The 24,749-nt window shown below is 51.0% G+C and overlaps 1 protein-coding gene across 2 annotated transcripts in view; it reads left to right on the top strand.

The window, feature by feature from the left end:
- The window catches only part of TRIM67 (tripartite motif containing 67), a 54,551-nt gene that overhangs the window by 22,461 nt on the left and 7,341 nt on the right, over nt 1-24,749 (top strand). The window contains exons 2-7 of one of the 2 annotated variants that reach the window (XM_032242336.1): nt 12,146-12,241; nt 15,446-15,568; nt 16,529-16,639; nt 17,737-17,896; nt 20,774-20,919; nt 23,011-23,149. In XM_032242336.1, the coding sequence (XP_032098227.1) occupies nt 12,146-12,241; nt 15,446-15,568; nt 16,529-16,639; nt 17,737-17,896; nt 20,774-20,919; nt 23,011-23,149 (775 nt within the window). The remainder of the gene's footprint in view (nt 1-12,145; nt 12,242-15,445; nt 15,569-16,528; nt 16,640-17,736; nt 17,897-20,773; nt 20,920-23,010; nt 23,150-24,749) is intronic. The other variant, XM_032242337.1, reaches the window with a different exon arrangement.

Here is a 24,749-nt window from a genome sequence, read left to right as displayed (position 1 = left end):
CCTAGAGGACGCCTTGGGCTGCAGCACTGGGACCTTTGCCTAGAGGAGCCAAGACTCATCCTGCCCTTTTACAGCTCCCCAGAACACATGGGCATGAAATCAGTGAATTCAGAAGACACTGTTGAGTGCCCGTACTGCACGGGCTCTGTAGTAGGGACACAAAGATGGTTGAATGGCTCACCCTGGAAGTCCTGACCTAGGGAGGGACACAGGCAGGTAGCTAAGTAACTAGGACCTCAAGCAGACAGTGGTGAGGGACACGGCCAGAGGTAAGCAAGAGGTGATGGGAGAACAGAGAAGACGGACCACACAAGTTCATGGAGCCTGGGGGGAAGACTTCACAAAAAAGGAGGATTTGAGCTGGACGTGGGCTAGGACTGGAGCTGGGTGTGGTAAATGGCGGTGACAGCTGGGACAAGGGCTCATAACTGGGCAAGAAGAAAAGGAGACAGGTCTTTTGGAAGGTAGGTGCTTCGGTTGCAGATTACCCCAGGGGAAGAGACGGGGATATTTCCTGAGAGCAGAACTCCCTCCTCATAGGTGGCTGGCAGATGCTTGTTGAATGAATACATCAGTGAATGGATGAAGGGCTTGACACCCCAGCTGAGGCGCTCCTACTCTGTTCTGCGTGAATCACAGCAGTGGAGACCTTGAGCCCCAAGGGCCTGAAGGAGAGACAAGAGTATGTTCTGGCAAAAACAGGATTTCTTCCTGAAGAAGGAGCGCATCTCTAGTGGGAACAGGACAGACCGGCGCGCCCTGGATTCCTGGTTTCAGCAGTGCACCTGTGGACCTCCTTTCAGTCCCTCCGTATTCGTGTGCTATGGTTGCCAGAACAAAGTACCACAACCGGGTGGCTTAGAACAGCAGAAAGGTATCGTCTCACCGTTCTGGAGGCCAGAAGTCTGGAATCCGGGTGTCGGCAGGGCGGTGCTGCTCCTGCAGGTCTGGGACGGACCTGCTCCGGCCTCTCTCCCAGCTCCTCAGAGGCCCTTGGTAGCATAACTCCAATCTTCACGTGGTGTTTTTCCTTGCACAGGTCTGTCCCTATCGTGTCCAAATGTCCCGCTTCATAAGGACACCAGTCCTGTTGGATGAGGGTCCACCCTAATGCCCTCATTCTAACTGAATCACCTCTTCAAAGTACAGTCACATTCTGAGGTGCTGGGGGTTAGGACTTCAATGTCTAAATTTGGGGGGACACAATTCAGTCCATCGTTTTTCCCCTGAGGCCGGTCCAGGTTACAGGCTTGCATTAAGCAGTGTCTCCAATTGTGTGAAAATGCCAGGCTGCCTTCCCAGCTCAGCCCCCCAGAGGCCTAAGATGAAAGCTTGGATGATGGGAAGGAGCTTCTCAGGCTGTCTGGGCTGGCTCCATCATCCTGCTAGAGGAAGGGGACCACTTTACCCACACACCCCGCGACATCCATGGCTGTCTCACCAGTGAGGCTAATGAGGATGCCCATCTCACAAGCATGGGGGTCTCGACCAGGAGATCAATCTAGGTCTACAAACAGAAAGCCGAAAGCTTCCCAGGCAAATGGTGTGACCAGGAAGTCAGAGCTGTGGTAGTTGTTGGATTCCTCTCTACATTTTACCTGGGAAGACAGCATTTAAGAAGATGAAGGAAAACAGCCACATTTGAGCAACAAGGGGGAAGAAGGAAGATGCAGGGAAAAGACCTGCCTCCATTGGTCCCAGCCTCCCCATGTGGGAAGTAGGACTTCAGGACAAAAGGAGAAGGAGGTCACCTGCCTGGTGGAGGAGTGTGCCTCAGTGGTATCCGTGCCTCTCTCGGGAGGTGCTTAGAAATCAATTTCTCTGCTTACCCAGGAGTCTCTACCTTTTAATTTTTTAAAAAATGAGTCCTTTGGGCCGGGCATGGTGGCCCACACCTGTAATCCTAGCACTTTGGGAGGCTGAGGCAGTTGAATCTCCTGAGGTCAGGAGTTTGAGACCAGCCTGGCCAATACGGTAAAACCCGGTCTCTACTAAAAATACAAAAATTAGCTGGGCTGGTGGCAGGCCCCTGTAATCCCAGCTACTTGGGAAGCTGAGGCAGGAGAATTGCTTGAACCCAGGAGGCAGAGGTTGCAGTGAGCTGAGATCCCGCCACTGCACTCCAGCCTGGGAGACAGAACAAGACTCCTTCTCAAAAAAAAAAAAAGAGTCCTTTAAATTTTTCATTTATTCTTACTATTCTGCCAACAGATGAGGGCATTTTTAACTTATTAGGGATTATTTTCAGCCACAAGTTAAAAAAAAAAAACAGTACCTTAGCACTGAAGGGCAGATAAAAAGGTGAGAGAACTCCCCTGTGGTCCGATTCACAACCTCCTCTGTGCCCACTGATGGTGTGAAACTCTCAGTGAAACTTCAGCTCCTGTTTTTAACACACACCCCATCTCTACTGTCTCCCAAGTGGGACGTCAAGCTGCAGGAGGCGGGCTGGGAAAGGCGAGCAGAAGGAAGCCAAGTGGCTGGGTAGCCACAGGGACAGCGCGCAAGCTCTCTCTGATCCACGCCAGGCACAGAGGAGCTGCTGTAGTACTTCTGGAGAGACCCAGGCAGGCAGACACTTGGTTAGGCTGTGGGACCAAGAATCCAGAGACCTAAGATGAAAGCTTGGCTAATGGGAAGTCACAGTGAAGTGAATCTATGGAATCTCTCTCCTTAGAGAAACGTGAGTCCTGTTCTTGTGTTCTCTCCCGGGGGAGAGCTGCCCACACATCCCTGCCCTGCCAATCCATTCTTGCTTCCCATGCTCTCCCACTCTCACAGAAACATCTTCGTGAGAGTGTGCTTTATGACTGTGTCCACATAACCCCTTCCACCCTCCATCACATTGGGACCCGTGTTACATGAGACCATATTGCTATTCAGGGCTTGGTTGCTTCTGCCTCCCCCAGACGCCCTGCTCTCTGTGGGACAGGAGCAGGAGGAGGTGGCAGTCAGTGTCGCTGGGCTTCACTGCAGTGCGGGGACATAGCCCAGGCTGATGGCAACACTGCTTTGTCAACATTTGCAAATTGGCTGTGGAGGCTTCCTACACAGCTGCACATTTGAAATCCTAATGAAGGAGAGAATGGAACTTGGGTCTGATGACACCACCATTGGCAGACAGGCAGCCCTGCCTGAGCACACAGAATGCCAGGGACAGGGTCCCCTGGAGAATAAAGATGCAGCTGGAAGATGGCGGAATGTCTGAGCCCAGCAGCCCTGCCTCTGTGGGATTTTAGTGGGAAATGAAGTTTTGTCCTCCTTCCATGTTGATTGAATATCCAAAGGGCAGTGCAATGGAGCGCAAAGGGCATCGGCTTTGGATTTGGAAAAATCTGGGTTTGAGTCCTGGCTACACCACTTATTAGCTGTGTGACTTTGAACAAATTCCTTCCCCTCTCTGAGGCTGTGTCCTCTTCTGTAACATGAGGATAATATGGCTCCTCCTTGATAGGTTATGAGGAATCAACGAAATTCGGCATATAAAGAGCTTAGCACTTAGTAAGTTGTCGATTGCTATTGCTATTGCTGTTGATGGGAAGTCACCAGTTGCTATTGATGCTGTCACCCCACAGGAGAGGAGAGGCCATCAAGTCCAGGTTGTGACCAGGTTCAGGCAGGCAGAGCTTTGCCCTGTGGCACAAAAGTGACATTGTTCTCCACAAGATCCACTCTTCTGGCCTCAGGGGATGGATCTGTGTCTGGTGCATGTTGGTTCTGTGGGTGGATCTTGTCCTGAGAACTGCCTCACGGCCCCAGTACAAAGCTGATGATCCAGGTAGAAACAGACCCTCAGTCAGGCACCATTTATAGTGGGTCCTGTGTGCTCGCCTCCGGGGTCTGACCTGGGAGTGCCGGCACTGAATAAATCCGACATGACCTAATTGAGTGCAGAGTCCTCTGAGCAGCAGACATTGAACAGTTCTGTGACCACATGTGATAATAGGTTTTTAAAAACAATAAATGTCATTGCCATTCATAGCAGGCTCAATGATGGTCTCCAAGGACCTCCGTATCTTTATCCCTGGAACCCATGACTGTTACATTGCAAAAGGGCTCTGCAAACGTGATGAAGTTAAGCATCTTGAGATGGGGAGATTATCCTGCTTTATCCTCAGCTGGGTCCAATGTCACCATAAAGGTTCTTGTAAGAGGGAGACGGGAGGATCAGAGTTAGTCATAGGAGATGAGCATGGGAGCAAGATGTCTTAGTCCATTCAGGCTGCTGTGACAAAATGCCATGACAGGGGAATGATAAACAACAGGAATGTACGTCTCACAGTTCTGGAGGCTGGGAAGTCCAAGATCAGTACCTGGCAGATTCAGTGCCTGGCAGGAACTTTTCTTGATTCATACATGGCACCTTCCCACTGTTCCTCACCTCTGGGGCCTGTTTTATAAAGGCACTAAACTTCTTCGTGGGGGCTCCACCCTCACGAGCTCACCACCTCCCAAAGTCCCCACTGCCTGATACCACCTCTTCTGGTGTTAGGATTCAACATATGAATTTGGAGGAGACACAAACACTCAGACCATAGCACAAGAGGTTGAGCAATGCCATTAAGGGGCCACAAGCCAAGGAATGCAGGTGACCTCTAGAAGTCAGAAAAGGCACGGAAGAGGATTCTCCCTTAGAGCCTCCAGAAGGAAACAGCCCTGCCCATACCTAGATTTTAGGCTTGTAAGGCACACTTTGGATTTTTGATCTCTAAAACCATAAGATAATAAATTTGTGTTGATTTAGGCCACTAGGTTTATGGCAACTTGTCACAGCAGTGATGAGAAACTAATGTCCCATAGGAACCCATGACAGAGTGAGCCTGGGGATTCAGGGAAAGGCAGATCCTCCCAGAGGGTTCTCTTCTTTTGCAACAGCCCTAGATAAATGCAGTGGTAGCTCCTTCAAAGAGATCTAGTCTGTGTTGACAGAGTTGTGGCAGCAGGCTCCATGTAGGGACTCTGAGAGTTGGAGGTGGCTTTGATGCACTGAAGAGAATGCTGGGTCAGCATCTGGAGAGCCCCATTCCAATCCCAGCTCTCCTCCTTACCGACTCAGTGACCAAACACAGGGAGCTGCTGGGATGGGAGCTGATCTGACCTGCCTTGCCTCAGGAGACCTCCTCCCAACTCAGCCACAGCCACTGCAGAGAAAGGCTGCCTGGGTCAACCCCTGGCTCTGAGTTCTTCTGCCAATGACCCCTTCTGTTTCAGGGGGGTCCCCTTCAGCCTGTGTACCCCAGCCTAACACAGCAGGGGCTGTCACTTAGTGTTGCTCCCTTCACAGCCAATGCTGAACTGTCTCCTCCCCAAGTGGACTTCTACCCAGGGGCCCGCCCTCTCCTCTGTGCCCTTACCATCAATCCTTCATGCCACATGGAGCAAAGTCTCTGTGGTCTGGATCCTCAGGGTGGGGGACGGGATCCTGGTTGCTGACTGGGAAGTAGGGAGCCGGCGGGGTGGGGAATCCGGGAGGTCTGGCTGCCACTATTTCCTGGGGAGGGGTCTGCCCAAGCCTCCCTCTCAGGACCCTGCTTTGTCCTATTCTTTCCGCACTTCCGGGGTCTCCACACACCCACCTCCTCCCTCTCCCACCCCATGGAGTCATCTCCAGGGACTCCATGGTCACACCTTGTTTCCAGTCTCCGGGCCTGTTGCTGCGTTTGCCCCAATCGCAGGGTGATCAAGGCTCCCTACCATGCTTCTGAGCCTTCAATGAGGCTGGACGCTGGGAAAGTGATATTTATTCATCATCATTTTTTTTCAGAGACAAGGTTTCACTCTTGTCACCCAGGCTGGAGTGCAGTGGTACAATCACAGCTCACTACAGCCTCAGATTTCCGGGCTCAAGCTATCCTTCCATCTCAGCTCCCTGAGTAGTTGGGACTGCAGGTGTGTGCCACCACGCTTAGCTAATTTTTGTATTTTTTGTAGAGACAGGGGTCTTGCTATGTTGCTTAGGCTGGTCTAGAACTCCTGGGCTCAAGTAATCCTCCTGCCTTGGCCTCCCAAAGTGCTGGGATTACAGGCGTGAGCCACCGTGCCGAGCCTGGAAGTTATCTGCTTACTGGGCTCTTGGAGCCTAGGCCTGGCCGTTGAGACAAGGCTAGAAGACAGAGCCGCTCTCCATGGGCTGGGCAAGGGGTATTGTGATGAGGGGTGGGAGGCTTCCCCAGCTGTTTCCAGGTTGCTCAGTAAATGGGGAGAGCAGGGCAGGGTAGAGGAACCCTCTGGTCTGCAATAGAGACAGGGCATCAGGAGGGGCAGGCATCAGAAGCCCCATCCAGTGTGACTTAATGTGAACCAGGTTAGTGGTGGCAGTTAACCTAGAAATAGTAAACACCCAGAAGTCATAAAATGTGGGTCAGTCCCCAGAGTAGGGTCAGACTGCTGACGCCAGGGACCATATGGGGCTCCATGCCATAGAAACAGTGGGTTTGGAGTGACCACATGGCCATTTTAATTATGCCCAGTGTGGGAGAGGATTGAGACTTGAATATCTCAGGGAGCTAGTCAGACAAAAATCTAGAGCAAAATCAATTCAGTGACACAAATATTTATGGAGCATGTTCCACATGTCGGGCGCTATGCTGCCTACCGTGCGGCACTCCAACACGCTCAAGGCAGAGATCTCCAGGGCGCAGTCGGGCAGCAGGGCAGGCAGCTGATGCTGCTTTCCCAGGCCACACATCTACAGTGAGAGGCCAGGCAAGGTAGCTCAGGCCTGTAATCCCAGTGCTTGGGAGGCTGAGGCAGGAGGATCACATGAGGCCAGGATTTTGAGGCTGCAGTGAGCTATAATTGTGCCACTGCACTTTAGCCTGGGTGGCAGAGTGAGATCTCCAGATCTCCATCTCTCTCTCTCTGTCTCTCTCTCTCTGTCTCTCTTTGATACGGGGTCTCGCCCTGTCACCCAGGCTGGAGTACAGTGGCACAATCGCGGCTCACTGCAGCCTCAACCTCTTGGGCTCAAGTGATCTTCCTGACGCCTCAGCCTCCCAAGTAGCTGAGACTAAAGGCACACAGCACCACGCCTGGCTAATTTTTTAATTTTTTGTAGAGATGACATCTCATCATGTTGCCCAGGCTGGTCTCAAACTCCTGGGTTGAAGCAATCCTCCCACCCTGGACTCCTGAAGTCCTGGAATTACAGGCATGAGCCGCTGCTTCAGACCTCCATCTCCTAAAGAAAAAAAAAAGTCAGTTGTCTTTCCCTCCAAAAACCTTTACCACTAGAATTATCAGGTCTGGTTTCCACAATGCTGTTCCCCAGGAGAGGAGAAGTGACTTGTCGTTCACACACAAAGCACTGGGTTGAAGAAAAGGACCAGTGTGTGCTTGTGAGGACATCCCTCGACTGCACCTGGCCCTCACACTGCGCATTTGGGCTCTTCGATGGCTGTGGACCAGGGCATGGGGACCTCACGTGGCTGAGCACATGGCAGGTCCCAAGGTGGCTTGCATTCAGGTGACCTCACCAAGAAGGCATCAAAAAGCAGTGGAGGGAAAATTAGATGGCAAGTCTGATGGGTGGGGAAGCAGTGTCCACTGAGCTGTGAGACCAACCGCCTTTCAACGAGGCATTAGCCTGCGGTCACAGCTCTCCTTCAAACCACTCTGCTCTTGGGCTCCTTGCCAAGCTCCTTAGTCTTCTCGCCAAGCGGGAAGCAGGTCAGCAGGCTCTGGGTGGGGGCTGGGCTCCTGGCAGGCTGGCGCTGGCCGGGGCAGAGCTGTCCTCGCCCCTGATACTGGGCAGTTGGTGCGTGACCCTAACTACCCTGCCTCTCAGGTAGAAGCTAGCCTGCTGGGTTCCTCCAGGAAGGTGCTAGCAGCAGTGATGAATCTGCAGGGATCTATCCCGCTCTTCGCATACACCCCGGAGTCAAGCAATTGTTTTGCTTTTTATTCAGCCAGGGAGCATTTGTTGAGCTCCTACTTTATGTAGCACACTAGGCTAGAAATGTAGAGACAAAAGACAAATCTCTCCATTGAGGACGGTGGTGAGTGGGAGGCGCCATGGACTGAATGTTTGTGTCCCTTCCAAATGCATGCATTGATGCCTAAATCTTTAATGTGCTGATATTAGGAGGTGGAGCCTTTGGGAGGTAATTAGGTTTAGATGTGCTCTGAGCCGCCTCTGATGGGATTAACGCCCTGATAAAAAGAGAAAGAGACAAAAGAGCTCTCTCTGTCCTCTTTGTGCACACACCAAGGAAAGTCCATGCATCTTAGTCCATTTGCGTTGCTATAAAGGAATACCTGCGCCTGGGTTATTTATACAGAAAGGTGGTTTATGGGGCTTCACGGTTCTGCAGGCCGTACAAGAAGCATGGCCCCAGCATCGGCTTCTGGTGAGGGCCTCAGGAAGTTTCCACTCACGGTGGAAGGCAAAGGGGAGCAGGCATCACATGGGGAGAGAGGAATTGAGAGGAGGGAGCCCAGGCTCTGTTTAACAACCATTTCTCATGGGGACTAATACAGCAAGAGCTCGCTGAGGAGGGGAGGACGGCACCAAGACATTCATACGGGACCCGCCCCCATGACCAAACTCCTCCCACTAGGCCCCACCTCCAACACTGAGGATCAAATTTCAACATGAGATTGGATGTGGCCAAAAACACTGTATCCAAACCACGGCACCATGTGAAGACCTAATCAGGCAGAGAGCCCTCACCAAGAACCAACCACACTGGCACCTGGATCTTGGACTCTGAGACTTCCAGCCTCCAGAACTCTGAGAAATCCATGTTTGTGATTTAAGTCCCAGATCTGTGTGTTCTGTTACTGCAGCCTGAGCTGACCAAGAAAGGAGGAGCCAGCTCCAGCCCCAGGGTGCCCATTCTTTGGGTGGGTGTCTTGGGGAGGGGTTGCTATTCTTTCCCTGTCACTGATAAATTTCAACTTGAAAATCCCTTTCATTTGAGATATTCCCCAGGGCCTGAGAATGATGCTGACCCCTCAGCCTCCTTTTGAGGGACAGTATCCTGGAATGGGTGGAGTTGTCCTGGGCCTTGCATCCCACTAAGGATGTGCCAAAATTAAGGCTGTCGAGGCAGAAGTAATTCCATAAAGGTTCATTGGAAGCCAAGTGTGAGGATCCATGAGGGAAGACACACCAACAAAGCTGGGTGTGTTCCAGAACCTCTCACAGGTTGGAAGCTTATCTAGAAAGTGTCGGAGAAGGGAGAGCTCCTCCTGTCAGAGGTATCCTTTTCCCCTGATGGCTGCAACATACAGGTTACATTCATTGGCTATAGATGACAACATACAGGCTAACATTCCATGTGCAAGACAATCAGTAGAATGTTGTGATTCAGAAACAAATGTGTCATTTTTTTTTTTTTGAGACACTGTCTCACTGTCACCTAAGCTGGAGCACAGTGTCATAATCATAGCTGACTGTAACCTCAACCTCCTGGGCTCAAGCCATCCTCCTGCCCCAGCCTTCCGAGTAGCTGGGACTATAAGCACACACCACCATGCCCAGCTAATTTTAAAAATATTTTTTGTAGAGACAGGGTGAGAATGAGCTGGGAAAGCAAGGACAGGGGGTGTGACAGGGAGGTCTCTCCATGTTGCCCAGGCTTGTCTTGAACTCTTGGCCTCAAGCAATTCTTCTGCCTCTGCCTCTGCCTCTGAGTGGCAGAATTACAGGCGTGAGCTACTCCACCCGGCTCCAGTGTCTTTTCGATGCCAGTAGGTTATGTATTAATCAGTATGTCAACAGTTTGAGGAGCTCACTGTAAGACTGGAGGGCCTCGGGATAAGAACCTTTTCTCAGAGACAGGATGTAAGCCATGAATCACGAGACCTTCCCCCGGTGGTTAATCGGGAAGCCTGCCAAATGTGACCTGTACGTTATCAGATGGGTGTCAAATCTGTGCTCTCTGGGACTAGCCATTGGCCAATCACACATGGCAGTTGAAACTTACACTAAGTAATAGAAAAAGTCCAGCGCCTCAGTCACATTAGCCACTTCAAGTGCTCAGTACCCACAGGCAGTACCCAGTGGCTACCATCGGGCGCAGGGCAGAGCTGGGATGCTTCTGCCATCACTGTACGTTCTATGGGAGGTTTCACTGCCTAGGTGCTGGCAACGGACGGTGGTACACTGTGGGCAAGCTATGGAGGGGAGGGCCTGAACCCACTGAGGTGGGGCTGGGGGTAATGAGCCCCATGGTGCAGGGAAACGCTTCCCCGAGGATCTTCAACTCTGCCGTTCCTCAGCCTGTGGCTCTGCTCTCTCTGAGCAGACAGACCCCAGCCCTTGACCTCCCTTACATGCTGGTGCGCCTCAGAACTGGGCCTGCTTCCTCCTCTTCCACATACCTCCCTGTGTCTTTTCATCCACTCCATGGCTTCCTTTGCCATCTTTTCCACAGGTTTTCAGCTGAGGCTGCACTTGCATAGTCCAGGGGATCGCAAACTGCATCAGAACCCCCTGGAGGGCTTGGTAAACCCGACTCCTGGGCTTCACCAGCGGCTTCTCATCCGCAGATCTGGGTGCAGCCAGAGATGGTGCACCTCAACAAATCTCCCAGTGACGCTTACGTTGCTGGTCTAGAACCACACTTTGGACAACCGTTGGTGTTGTCTAAAGAATCACATTCATTGATGCATGCATTCAACAAATATTTATTTAATGCTAACATGTGCCAGGCGCTCTTCCAGTGCTGGGATAAGCTGCAAACCACCCAGAAAAGCCCATCCTATATCGTAGGACAGCAAACACACTTTCTAGGTTGGGTGGTGACAACTGCTAGGAGGAAGAATAAGCCAGTGGAAGGAGAGGGGGCTATCGAACAAGGTCATGAGGAAAGTCCTCACTGACACGGTGACATCCGAGCAGAGACCTGGGAGGGGACCTGGGGGAGAAGGAGACCCTGGCCTTTCTGATTCTGCTTTGTTCTATCCTCAGCTTTTTAATATGAAACATGAGAGTCATGTTAAAAATCAAGGTCACAATCTGGATGGGCATGATGGCTCCCACCTGTAATCCCAGCACTTCGGGAGGCCAAGGTGGGAGGATCGCTTGAGGCCAGGATTTCGAGACCACCCTGGGCACCATCTCTACTAAAAAATGCAAAAGGCCGGGCATGGTGGTGCACACCTGTAATCCCAGCATTTTGGGAGGCCGAGGCGGGCAGATCATAAGGTCAAGAGGTCAACACCATCCTGGCCAACATGGTGAAATTCTGTCTCTACCAGAAAAAAAATACAAAAACTAGCTGGGCATGGTGGTGCACACCTGTAGTCCCAGCTCTCAGGAGGCTGATGCGGGAGGATCACTTCAGCCTGAGAGGTTGAGGCTGCAGTGAGTCATGATTGAGCCACAGCACTCTAGCCTGGGCAACGCTGTCTCAAAAAAAAAAAAATCAAGGTCACAGCCTACTCAGTAGCTAGGTTTTAAAGGCAAAATCAGTTGTCTGTTCTGTGGTTCGTTACAAAGAAGCCTGGTGCCAAAAGCCGTAGATTTGAGCTCAGCTTGCAGTTTCACCCTCGGGCCCCAGCAACGGATCCTCGTGCTTCAGAAGACCCTGCTGACCACGCCTCTCTCTTCAGGGTGACGAATCCCCATGGCTAGGGGTACTGGGCTAGGAGCCCGTGTGCCCCTTCTAGAGGATGCCTTAGGATCCCAGTCCATACACCTAGTCAACCTCCAGGACCCACAGGCCCCTTCCTGTCCATGCTTCAGGGCAGACCACTCCCCAAGGCGTGCACCCCATGCCAGGAGATGACTATGTGGGGATCGGGTGGACGGAACTTGACCTGGGGTCTGGAATGTCCATACAGGTATGTACTGATGATGGATAGAGGGGGCCAGGCCAAGTCAAGGGCTCTATTTATCTTCTTGTCTTGGGCTCTGCAAACAACTGGGGCAGCCTGTTCACTTCAGCCAATTAGCTGAGTGCTCCTTACCTCTATCCAGCTTTGGCAACAAGAAAGGAGAATGTAGACCAATCAATCAACCACATAAACAAATGTTGTAGGGATCGTGGGTCAGTGGTGGTCCCTTCATCAATGAGAACAGCAGGCACGTGGGATCAGTCCTATCCTCTCTTATAAGCATAAGCTTTTACGCTGAAGTGCAAATTTTGTGTGCCTTTCACACCTAATTTTTCTTTTCAACATGTGATATCTTTTTCAGGCACAACTATCTCAGGCCTTAAACGGAGTTTCAGATAAGGCAAAGGAAGCAAAGGAGTTTCTGGTTCAGCTAAAGAACATACTGCAGCAGGTCCAGGTGAGCACAGCTCCGGCATTGGGAGAGATGCTCAATGTGGAAAGTTTGCATGTTGTGCATCGTATTCAGAAGAAAGGAAAAGTCTTGTGATGAACATTTTATCAGTGATGGACTTTAGAAGGCTAATGTGCCCTGCCCTATAGCCTTGGGTGCTAAAAGTATCACATACTCAACTCATTGGCACACACGCAATACCTGATACAGGAGCCAGTTAGAGAGAGCCGGAAAGACGTGATCTAGCACTCTCCATGCCATGTCATCCTATGTGACATCTGTATGTGGCGATTTTGTGGCCAAATACGCCCATGTCATCAATGCATCAAAATATCAATGCTTCATTTACTAAACAAATGTATTTACTGAACTCTTACACTATGTCATGTACTGAGTGCATCACAAGACACAAAAATCAATGAGGCACCATTTCTGACCTCAGGGTCTGTCTATAGGGGAGAACGTGCACACATAGGTGCTCCTGTGTGAATGTGCACACATGGAGGAACTGCTCATAAGATTAGAAACCCATAAAGCATTCACATATCTGGAGGAAGAGAAGGGACTGAGGGCCCTTGGATTCTCTTTTTTTTTTTTTTTTTTGAGACGGAGTCTCGCTGTGTCACCCAGGCTGGAGTGTAGTGGCACGATCTCAGCTCACTACAACCTCCGCCCTCTGTCTCCTGGGCTCAAGTGATTCTCCTGCCTCAGCCTCTGGAGTAGCTGGGGCTACAGGCACACACCAGCATGCCCGACTAATTTTTTGTATTTTTGAGTAGAGACGGGCTTTCACCATATTGGCCAGGCTGGTCTTGAACTCCTGACCTCGTGATCCACCCACCTCACCTCCCAAAGTGCTAGGATTACAGGTTTGAGCCACTGCGCCCAGCCCCTTGAATTCTTAAAAAACCATCCTTCCTAACAAGTTAAGTACAGACTTCAGCCACAGGGCATTTTAAGTCATAATGTTTCCCATGTTTCACAGACATGAGATATATTAGCCTGCTGGGGCTGCCATTGCAAGATGCCAGAGATCGAGTGCCTTACGCAGCAGAAATCTATTTTCTCATAGCTCTAGAGGCTGGAAGTCTGAGATGAAGCATCAGCAGGGTTGGTTCTCTTGAGGCCTCTCGCCTTGGCCTGTGGATGGCCGTCTTCTCCCTGCGTCCTCACCTCTGTGTGACCTCTGTGTGTCTGTGTCCTCATTTCTTCTTGTAAGGACGCCAGTTATAGTGGACCAGCGTCCACCCGTACAACCTCATTTTACGTAATGGCCTCTTTAAGGGCCTTATCTCCAAATATAATCACATTCAGAGGCCCTGGGGAGGGTTAGGGCTTCAATGTATGAACATGGGAAGACAAAATTCAACTCATAACATGAGGTCTGGATACACACTGACGCCCAGAAGGATTTTTTTTTAACAAACAGTGTTGGATGCCAGCCCCAACCCTGTACGTGGTGCCCTTAGTCCCAGTGGTGACAAGGGAGTGAGAAAAGAAATAAAGACAAGAGTAGGGTCCCACAGCATGGGTCCAGGGGACCAACGCAAGAAGCACAGGATGGTGTTGGCGTTGAGCTCTCGGCTCCACACACCTTTATTAGGTGCATTATCTTGTTAACCTTGTGGGCTGTGGTGAGGGGAGGTGAGAACGGTAAACTAAAGCTATCCTGGGGTAAGATCAAATGGAGGGAGAGTGTGAGTCTACAGCATTCAGTAGCAAACGTGGTTCTTCTAAGAAATGCTAACTTAGGACACCGAATTTTGCCATAATTGTTATCAAGGTGCATCTGTGTAGGAGCACAGCAGATAAGGTGCCCCCAGGTCTGACCACACACAATGCCTCAGGGGCTTTTATCTCCAGGGCATTGCAGACGAAGAGCAATCAGAGTTAGTCCATATTCTGAGAACCTAGGCAGAGCCTGTGGCATTCTGGTTATCTCTGCCCTGCAAGACTTTCCTGTCCCACAAGCTCCCATCTGCAAAGACCCTCCCGAGTCTTGTGAGCAGAGGTCCCATTCCTTTGCCAGAGTTCTTGCACAAGCCCTCTTTACCAGACCCTCACGCAGACCCTATGTTGGGAAGAGACAGTGGGACCAAAGCAGCTTTCCTGCCTTGCAACCACACCGCGGCGTTCCGCAGTTTTAAAGCGCTCTCAGGTGGTCTTCAGCCTCCTGTTACTGCTTGATTTCTGCTTTTTTTTTTTTTTTTTTTTTTGTAGACGGAGTTTCACTCATGTTACCCAGGCTGGAGTGCAATGGCGCGATCTCGGCTCACCGCAACCTCCGCCTCCTGGGTTCAGGCAATTCTCCTGCCTCAGCCTCCTGAGTAGCTGGGATTACAGACACGCGCCACCATGCCCAGCTGATTTTTTGTATTTTTAGTAGAGACGGGGTTTCACCATGTTGACCAGGATGGTCTCGATCTCTTGACCTCGTGATCCACCCGCCTCGGCCTCCCAAAGTGCTGGGATTACAGGCTTGAGCCACCGCGCCCGGCCTTGATTTCTGCTTTTACAGGCCTTAAACAATTTTTACTTTACTGCACCATTGTTTGGAGTTTTCTTAACATTTGATCTGTGGCACGAATCTCAGTGTATAAAAGGCAAAGCAAGCTTGTGATCATTTAACAGAAATAACACAGGTCTGCCCCTGGCCATCTTGGCCCACAGCTGAGACAGACAGACTTGACTGCAAGAGCACTATTTTTTGTTTGTCTTACTTTGTTCCAATTATAAAAAGCACAAGTACGTGTTACAGAAACTTTGGAAGGAACTAAGAAAAAGTTCACCAATATCTCCCCATCTGAGATGACCGCTCTCACTGCTTTGATACATATTGTTCTATTGCTTTAAACACACACACACACACACACACACACACACACACACACACACACACAGTGTATGTGATTATGCTGTGAACAACGTGTATCTTGCCTTTTTTCCTTCTTAGCAGTCTGTCATGAGCATTTTCCCATGGCATTAAAAATGCCCTGTGAACAAGATTTGAATGACTACAGAATATTCTGCCGTATGAATGTGCTGAGATTCATAGTACCTGCCTTAATTCATATAAATATTGCCTCTAACTTACCGACATTATAGAGAACTCCAGGATGAACTACTTTGAAATATATCTTTGTCTACAGCACTCACCAGATTTTAGTGTCTTCTCCCCTCTAACTCTCTGCTTCTCCCCATCCCTGCCAGGAAAACGGACTGGACTACGAAGCCTGCCTGGTTGCTCAGTGTGATGCCCTTGTGGATGCTTTAACTCGTCAGAAAGCCAAGCTGCTCACCAAGGTGACTAAAGAGAGGGAGCACAAACTGAAGGTAGGTCCCTGGGGGACTGACACATTGAATCCCCACCACATCCTCTGCACCCAATGTGGGGTGGAGCACACAGTAGGCACTGGGTAAACATCCGCTAAGTGAGTGAGTGAATGAATGAACGAATGAATGAGGCAAGGAAGGGATGCATCAGCTAATTCCGTTACCTTCCTGTGACCTGACAGAGACCAATCTATATGCCCTGTATATCTTGCAGGTTTCAAGTCAGAAGCCCACCCTCTACCTCCCTGTTTCTGTCTAAAGGACTATTCTTGTTCTCATTTTGCAGAGCAGAAGTGACTGATGACAGTGACTAGCCCTGACCCTGTTCAGGTCTCCCATTCTGTCTCCTTCTTCAGGTTTTCTCTGATATCTCACCTACTCAATAGTCAGCAATAACATACACAGCCAGTTCCCACCAAGGGAAGATGGGGCTCTCCCCCTCACATCACGCTGAGTCTCCAACTCAGCCAGGTACCCATGAACTCTCTGAGTTGATGATGGGCTCTCACTGTCCAAGGAGCTCATCTATGCTAGAGACGTTTCCTAACTGGACCACAAAATATTACTGTCAAGAAAAGGAGGAATGTGTGCTGGGGATGATCCCATGGTTAATAAGTGAAGGGGCATCATCCAGGGACACTGAGAAGTCGGAAACCAGTCAAGAAGCTGGTCACTGATTGTATGGAGAGTTTCAGATTATGCTTTCTCTGCATGGCTATTATGAGTTTGGAAAGGTTTCTGTGTTGGGTGTTGTAGCTTGTTGGGAAGTGAGTCCACTTATTTCCCAGCAAAGAAGACACACAGAGCTCAGCAGCAGAGCTGAGAGAGAAGCAGGTGCGAGGTGGTCCAGGCAGCACCGCCTCTTCCAGGCTGTGTTGGCACTAGTTCTCTGACTATTGCGGTGGCCTGCCTGCTCTTCCTCTCATGAGACGGTTACTTAGAGGAGTCTTTCCATTGTAGATGGTTTGGGACCAGATCAACCACTGCACATTGAAACTGCGCCAGTCCACAGGACTGATGGAATATTGCCTAGAGGTGATCAAGGAGAACGACCCTGCTGGGTTCTTACAGGTGAGCCCGCCCCTAGAAGACACCAGGTGGGCTTCCTCCAACTGCCCTGTCATTCCCCAAATCAGCCCAAGTTCTAGACAAGACTCTTTCATGGCTCTAAGTTGAGTAGATTCTCCTTTGCTCAGTGATTCCTGAAGACCTAGGCTCTCACCCTGGCTCTGACTCTCACTAGATGTGACCTAATTTTGCAGCATGCATGAAATGAGGAGGTGAAATGACATCATCTCTAGGGCTGAAATGCCTCACTGCAACATTTTCCACACAAATGGGAAAGGACAGTCTTGCCAAACAAGCTGGACAGATTTCGCCAGAAGAAAAGTTAGCAGAATCCACATGGCCATTATCTCAATGTGCCGAGTGCTGCAGGCCTGGCCGGTGACCAGCTGCGCTCAGAGACAGTGCAATCTTCTCAGGGCCGTCTCTCCTGTATTCAGGCTGACTCAGGGTCATGAGTATCTCTCAGGAAACTAGCAGTGATTCAGCCTCTGTCTGTGAGGAAAATGATGAATCCCTTTGATGATTTTCCAAGAAAGATACATGAGATCCTGGCTGGACAGGAACACGTGCCAAGATTTGATAAGCAGGACCTTCCAGCAAAGGAGAGCAGGACTGTGGGTGTGATACAGTCAGGTTTGGAGCAGAAGTTGCAGAACAGCTCAGAGGAGACCCAGGCAGGGGGCAGATGTGGGCTTCAAAACTTCAGGGGTATGAAATACGGTTTCTTTAGACACAGGGCAAACTACTAGTATGTTTTACTCCGCAAAGTACTAGATCTGGGAAACAGATCTAATGAAGGCTGCATTTGCATATTTTAAATGCATCTTGTATTTCTCAGTAGTGTTCGCTACAATCTCTTTAGCAAGCGCTTCTTTTCATTTCAAGTGATTATGAAATACGATTAAAACAACATTTCGATGCATGTTTATGCAGCCAGTGCTAGATAGGCAGGGGTCATTTAATCTCTGCCGTGGCTTCAGAACACAGCCCTTTTCTGTCTCTGAGCCCCATAGAGACAAAGCCCCTACCTCTTCCTCACCACTGCCTGCACAATGTTTTCTCTGCAAAGCAAAACCTTAAACTCTTTGCTCCCCTTTAAGATCTCAGATGCTCTGATCAAGCGTGTCCAGGTGTCTCAGGAACAGTGGGTCAAAGGCGCCCTGGAGCCGAAAGTGTCTGCGGAGTTTGATCTGACCTTGGACAGTGAGCCGCTGCTGCAGGCCATCCACCAGCTGGACTTCATTCAGATGAAATGTAGGGGTGAGCCGTGGTTGGCCCCAGTTCAGCCAGTGCTTCTTTCAAAAGAGGCATGCAGTCTGAGGGGGCAGCTGGGTGCTGTAGGGAGACCTGTGACATACGGAGTGTGGCAGGGTGGGACAGAGTCACGGACCTAGTTTCCAGTCCCAGCTCAGCCCCTGGCAGCCGTGTGCGCTGGGGTGAGAAGTGCCCAGCCGGAACCGGAGACTTCCCATTTGTGAAACGACAATCATTTATTCATTCAGAAGTGCTTGGGGAGTGTCTCCCATGTGCCAGGCACTCTTCCACGTGCTCAGGATGCAGTGGTGAACAAGTCTACCAACTCACGAGATTGGGCTTACACTCTAGAGGAGGAAATAGACACTAAACAAATGTATAATAGAATGTTCGATGGTGGCAGGTGCTATGAAGAGGAATCAGGAAGGGGCAGCCGTACATGCCATGGGGTGAGATCTAATGTGAGGAGAAGGAGGTGGTGGCAGAGGAGGAGGAAGTAGAAGAGGTAGTGGTGGATGAGGAGGGGGAGCAGGAGGAAGAGGTAGTGGAAGAGGAAGAGGAAGAGGGAGTAGAGGAGAAGGGGGCAGTGGAGGACGAGGAGGATGTGAAGGAGAAGGAGGCGGTGGCAGAGGAGGGGTGGTGGAAGAGGTAGTGGAGGAGGAGGAGAAGGTGGAGGAGGAGGATGAGGAGGTGGAGGAGGTGGAGGAAGAGGAGGATGAGGAGGTGGAGGAGGTGGAGGAAGAGGAGGATGAGGAGGAGGTGGAGGAGGAGGAGGTGGAGGAGGAGGAGGTGGAGGAGGTGGAGGAGGAGGAGGAGCAGGTGGAGGAGGTGGAGGAGGTGGAGGAGGAGGAGGAGCAGGTAGAGGAGGTGGAGGAGGTGGAGGAGGTGGAGGAGGAAGAGCAGGTGGAGCAGGTGGAGGAGGAGGAGGATGAGGAGGCGGAGGAGGTAGTGGAGGAGGAGGAAGAGGAGGAGGAGGTGGAGAAGGAGGAGGAAGAGGTGGAGGAGGAGGAAGAGGAGGAGGAGGAAGAGGAGGAGGAGGAGGGAGAAGGATCTAGGTGAAGAGCTCTGCAGGCAGCAGAGGGATAGCGAGTGCAAAGTCCCTGAGGCAAGAATCAGTTTTCTCTGCCCCAAGAGCAAGGTCAGAGGTGAGAGCAGAGTGAGCAAGGTGGGTTCAGAGACCCAAGCGGGTTAAGTAAAATTTGCGTAACCTGCACCATGATGAAATCAGCAAATGCTGGCCAGAGCCAGAGTCCTACTCTACATGGTGCCCCTCCACAGATGCCAGGGAGGGGAGATAAAGCTCTCTGGTTTGTGTGAACTGAGGGCCACACTTGCAGAATCTGTGAACTCAGGGAGTCCTTACATGCAGAATCTGTGGCCATTTTTAAACTAAAGAAAGGGAAGTCTCTTGCACATTGCCATGCTCACTCCCACACAGCTTGCTCCTCCAGTAAGGTCTGGAAAGGCCACCTGCTCCAGGTATAAATGACACGCAGTGCTGAGAAGCAGGAGGAGCCTGGCAGAGTGGAGGAGCTCCAGTGGAAGAGAGAGGTCACCTTGGAAAGTGGGTGCAGGGGGTGGATTAGGGCCTCTCCAGTTGCTGTTCCAGCTGGATGGGGTCCAGGGACTGGTCAGGGGTAACAGGACTGGATATGGTCACTGGCTGGTCAGGGTTCAGAGAGGAAGAGGGAGAGCAGAGTAGCGGGACCCAGGGGTTGGAGGAAGGACTCCTACCGTCTTGTTAACTGAAGGCTGGGAGTCAGACTGTGCTCAGCTGGTCCCATGCCCAAATCCTTGGAACCAAATTGAAATATGTACTTTTGGCCGGGCGCGGTGGCTCAAGCCTGCAATCCCAGCACTTTGGGAGGCCAAGGCGGGTGGATCATGAGGTCAAGAGATCGAGACCATCCTGGTCAACATGGTGAAACCCCGTCTCTACTAAAACTACAAAAAATCAGCTGGGCATGGTGGCGCGTGCCTGTAGTCCCAGCTACTCAGGAGGCTGAGGCAGGAGAATTGCCTGAACCCAGGAGGCGGAGGTTGCAGTGAGCCGAGATTGCGCCATTGCACTCCAGCCTGGGTAACAAGAGCGAAACTCCGTCTCAAAAAAAAAAAAAAAAAAAGAAATATGTACTTTTAACAAAACAAGTGTTTCAATTTTCCCTTTAAAAAAGTGGGGAGTCAGAGTGGACTGTATCAATTTCTAAAATCTCCCGAGCCTGAATCCAGGTAGAAAATGTTTAACTTCTCCCACTCTCACCTCAACAGGATTTCGACGCAGCTGATCCAAATCCTTAGTTCTTTAGGTTGGCCACCCCATACTCGAGAATTGCTTCTGTTGCCTTGCTCTCATCCCCTGACCTTTTCAATGCTTCCAGCCGAAGGTTTTAAGGCATCTCCCCTCACCTTCCCAGCTCCAGGCATGAGCTGCAGGCTGGCTGTCACTTAGCTGTAGGCCCTGCATGGAGGACCCCAAGGGGCTTGTGCCATGTGCAGGAAGCCTGGACTCTGTTGGAACTATCCATGCGTTCCTCATGGGTCTGAGTTAAAGCCAGCGGTTCTCAGTGGGCAGATGGGAAAGAGAACATCCTTCCTTAGGGCCATAGGCTCAGAAGGCTGGGCTCATCTCCCAGGGCCCCTGAGATTCCAGGAAGGACACCCCCTTGGGTTGAGATGTGCAAGGTCACCTGTGCTTGGCCTCATCCCCGACCCACCTGGAGACTGACTCCGGGGAGTCTGGGAGTGACTACAGGGTAGCGAGGGAGGGAATTGAGCCTGGTTATCTTCTGGGGGTCAGGAGCCCTGGGATGGGGTGGGGTGGGGGGACCGGGCCGGGGGCCTCAGAGGGCGTTGTGCACTAACTCATGCGTGTCCCTCTCTCAGTGCCACCCGTCCCCCTACTGCAGCTGGAGAAATGCTGCACCCGCAACAACAGTGTCACGCTGGCCTGGAGGATGCCTCCCTTCACCCACAGCCCCGTGGACGGCTACATCCTGGAGCTGGATGACGGCGCGGGGGGTCAGTTCCGGGTGAGGCCTTGCTGCTTGTTTGGCGGGGGCTTGGGGGTACCAGTGCAGAGGCAGGAGTGACTCCCACTGTCCCAAACCCTGGTCCAGCGCACAGGGACATCATGTTGCTATCCTGAGGGGACATTGGCAGAAACGATAAAGAGGGCTGGCCGGCCTGGGCTCACAGAGATGGGACTTCCCTCCCAAGGGCTAGGTCTGGGAGGACTGTCACAGGCGTGGGCTGGGAAAGCTCCGAGGGGGTGTTCTCTGCATCTACCTCCTTCCCCATTTACCGCCAGCCCCTCACACAGCAACCCATTCCCTCAACAGGTTTTATCACACCTTGTCTTGTCTGGTCCTCTAATTATTTCACCAGGCTCTGTCTTGTCTTGGGAGGTATCATGTCTGGAGCCAAGGAAGCACTGTCTGGCCCTCATATACCTGGCAAGGTGCCGGGCGTATAGAGGATGCTCGATAAATGGCTGTTGAATAGGGATGACATTCTCCAGTCACATTCCTGATGACGGACTGTCACGGGGGCAATAAAGGTTCTTTGTGAGCCAGAAATGCTCACAAAGCATTCTACTCCCCAACTGCTAGAAAACCTGGAGCAGGACTCCCCCCAACCCAGACCCCTAATAGAATACCACCTCCAGATTTCACTCAGTGAAGTTCAGGCAGATGTGAATGCCAGGGAGCACAAACTCTAGGCCTTCTCAGATCACCTGCTTCCTAGCCCAGAGAAGATGAAATAAACACGCACTCTAACAAACCACTGCAATCATAGCAACCCCTGCGTTTCTTCTCCTGGGAAGTTGTACTTATTTAACAAATCTTGCCGAAAGTCAACATTCCCTTAGTTTCTCTCAAAGAGATTTATGTATGTGTCATTTTACTTTCTGCTTGAAAAATACAAGAATGTAAGAATTCGGGAAATAATGACAACACTTCCTTGGGAATTGCTGAGTCCCATGTGAATATGGGCCACTTAGGGAGGTAAGATGAGGTTGCTCAAGCCAGATCACTGGGTGCAGACCCCCGTCACTCCCACTATGCAGATTAGCCAAGAACTGAAAGAGCTCCTCCACCAGAAACCGAGAGGAGAGCCGGCGTTTTTGAAATGGGAAGAAAGAAAAGACTGAAAATATTAAAAGCAGCAGCCCTGAGCTCACAAATGGCCCCTCCTCTTTGAGACGTGGCTGCTAACAAAAGCTAGGGTTTATGAGGAAGAGGGTCTTTTTATTTTTATTTAATTATTTATTTATTTTTGAGACGGAGTCTCGCTCTGTCACCCAGGCTGGAGTACAGTGGCGTGATCTCGGCTCACTGCAACCTCCACCTCCCGGATACAAGCAATTCTCCTGCCTCAGCCTCCTAAGTAGCTGGGATTACAGGCATGTGCCACCACACCCGGCTAATTTTTTCTCTTTTTTTTTTTTTTTGGCATTTTTAGTAGAGACAAGGTTTCACCATGTTGGCCAGGCTGATTTTGAACTCCTGACCTCATGATCTGCCCACCTCGGCTTCCCACAGTGCTGGGATTACAGGTGTGAGCCACCCCAACTGGCCATGACTGAATGTAATTTTCCTTTTTCATAACTTTTATTTGGGCAAGATTTCTTTTTTTTTAAATTTTTGGCTGGGCACAGTGGCTCATGCCTATAATCCCACCACTTTGGGAGGCTGAGGCGGGAGGATCACCTGAGGTCAGGAGTTTGAGACCAGCCTCACCAACATAAAATAAAACCCCATCTCTACTAAAAAACACAAAAATTAGCCAGGCGTGGTGGCGCACACTTGTAGTCCCAGCTTGGGAAGCTGAGGCAGGAGAATCGCTTGAACCTGGGAGGTGGAGGTTGCAATGAGCCGAGATCACACCACTGCACTCCAGCCTGGGCAACAGAGCAATACTTTGCCCCTCAAAAAAAATAAAAGTAAAAATTGTTTAAGACTCCAGCGATCCTCTCACCTCATCCTCCTGAATAGCTGGGATGACAGGCCACCACAGCTGGCAGCAGCACTTTTAATGTCAGTGTGTTTCCAGAAGCCAATTGTTAAGAGGAATTGTGCAAATGCTAGAGGAGCCTGGTGAGCAGCATTGCTCTTTTTCAGGAAGTGTACGTTGGTAAGGAGACTTTGTGTACCATCGATGGTCTTCACTTCAACAGCACCTACAACGCCCGAGTGAAAGCTTTCAACTCTTCTGGTGTCGGGCCTTACAGTAAAACTGTCGTCCTGCAGACATCCGATGGTGAGCACGGAGTCTCTTAGTGGGAAGAACGGAGTCATCATTTATCAAATGACAACCAGACAGCCACATGTAGCAGCTATGATGACGGGGTGGGGTGGGGGGTGGTGCTGGGCACAGGTGGGTTCTCCAAGGGCGTTACCCTTCTGGGACCATAAGTGGCCTCCCAGAAGAGGAAGATCGTCTCCTAGGGCCAACCCACATTTCATCCCGTGGACAAAGGTGGGGATGGGGAAGGATCAGCTGCTGAAGATGAGGCTGGGGGTAAGTGCAGGGCCAGAGGGTCCAGATGAGGTGCATATGCCTGACCCTGGTCTGCACACACAGCGCCTGGATGTACCCACCTGCCTACATGCCACGAAAGAAACATTCCTTCACCCCATTGGGCTCGACTAACTATGGAGTAGCTGAGGGAGGCTAAACTCCCCCACTTCTCAAGGGCCGAGGAGTGAGTAGGACAGTCTCAGACAAGAAAACTCCACGATAGATGCAGATGTGGTGGGCCCACACCAGCCCCTGCATCTGAGCCTTTCTCACAGCAGAAAAGTGCCCTTTAATCCCCAGTGGTTTAGGTCTTGGACAACAACAGCATATTGATATTGATTCAGTGGAATTTCAGTCATCTGAGCTCTTAGCAGGAAGCGATGAGGGAAACAGAAAGTCCTGCTCCTCTGGGTGTGGCCCAGCCCAGGCTGCAGAGGCAGCTCTCAGCTCCCCACTGCCTCAAAGAAGAAGGCAAGCCTCACCTTTATTGTTGTCATTTAGTCCACATGTCCTCTGCTGCCACAGCTGGACGGTCTCCCAGAGGCAGGCAGGAGAAGGAGCAGGAGCAGAAGCTGGAGTCAAAGGGCACAGCCAGGGACACTTTTCTGAAAATGGTGCGACCTGCGGAGTCACTTTGTACCTAGAGGAGAGTGCGCTGGCTTCTGCCTGGAGACGCTCCTCCCTAGAGATGAGCGGTCCTTGCCCCGTGTATTGTGGTCATGATTTTAGAGTAAACGCCTCACTTCCGACCTGGGAGTGGTGCTGGGGGCCTGGGGAGCGAAAGGAGGCACCACCTGGTGGCTGCAAAATGGAGAATTGAGCTTTGGGACTTTGGCCACATCGCCTCACCTCTCTGTGTCTCAAATCTCCCACCCACGAGGTGGCCCATTAATATCTATTTCCTCCTGTACTTTATTTTTATTTTTATTTTTGAAATGGAGTCCTGCTCTGTTGCCCAGGCTGGAGAGCAATGGCATGATCTCAGCTCACTGCAACCTCCACCTCCCGGTTCAAGCAATTCTCCTGCCTCAGCCTCCTGCATAGTTGGGATTACAGGTGTGCACCACCACACTCAGCTAATTTTTGTGTTTTTATTAGAGACGGGGTTTCACCATGTTGGCCAGGCTGGTCTCAAACTCCTGACCTCAGGTGAGTTACCTACCTCAGCCTTTCAAAGTACTGGGATTACAGGCTTGAGCCACCATGCCTGGCCTATCTCTCCTGTACTTCTAACTGTGTCTGAGTGTTTGGAAGGATATTAGAAATCAAGACCAGAAAATGCATCTAGATTTGGGGCTTTGAGGTCTGAAACCCTGGCAAGGCTGTGCTCATAGGGCTG

The sequence above is a fragment of the Sapajus apella genome, unplaced genomic scaffold (genome assembly GCF_009761245.1).
Source record: "Sapajus apella isolate SASKATOON/1434 unplaced genomic scaffold, GSC_monkey_1.0 scaffold49, whole genome shotgun sequence".
NCBI classification, from domain to species: Eukaryota; Metazoa; Chordata; class Mammalia; order Primates; family Cebidae; genus Sapajus; species Sapajus apella.
The sequence above is the reverse complement of the archived record's forward strand: the minus strand, read 5'-3'. Positions and strand labels throughout refer to the sequence as shown.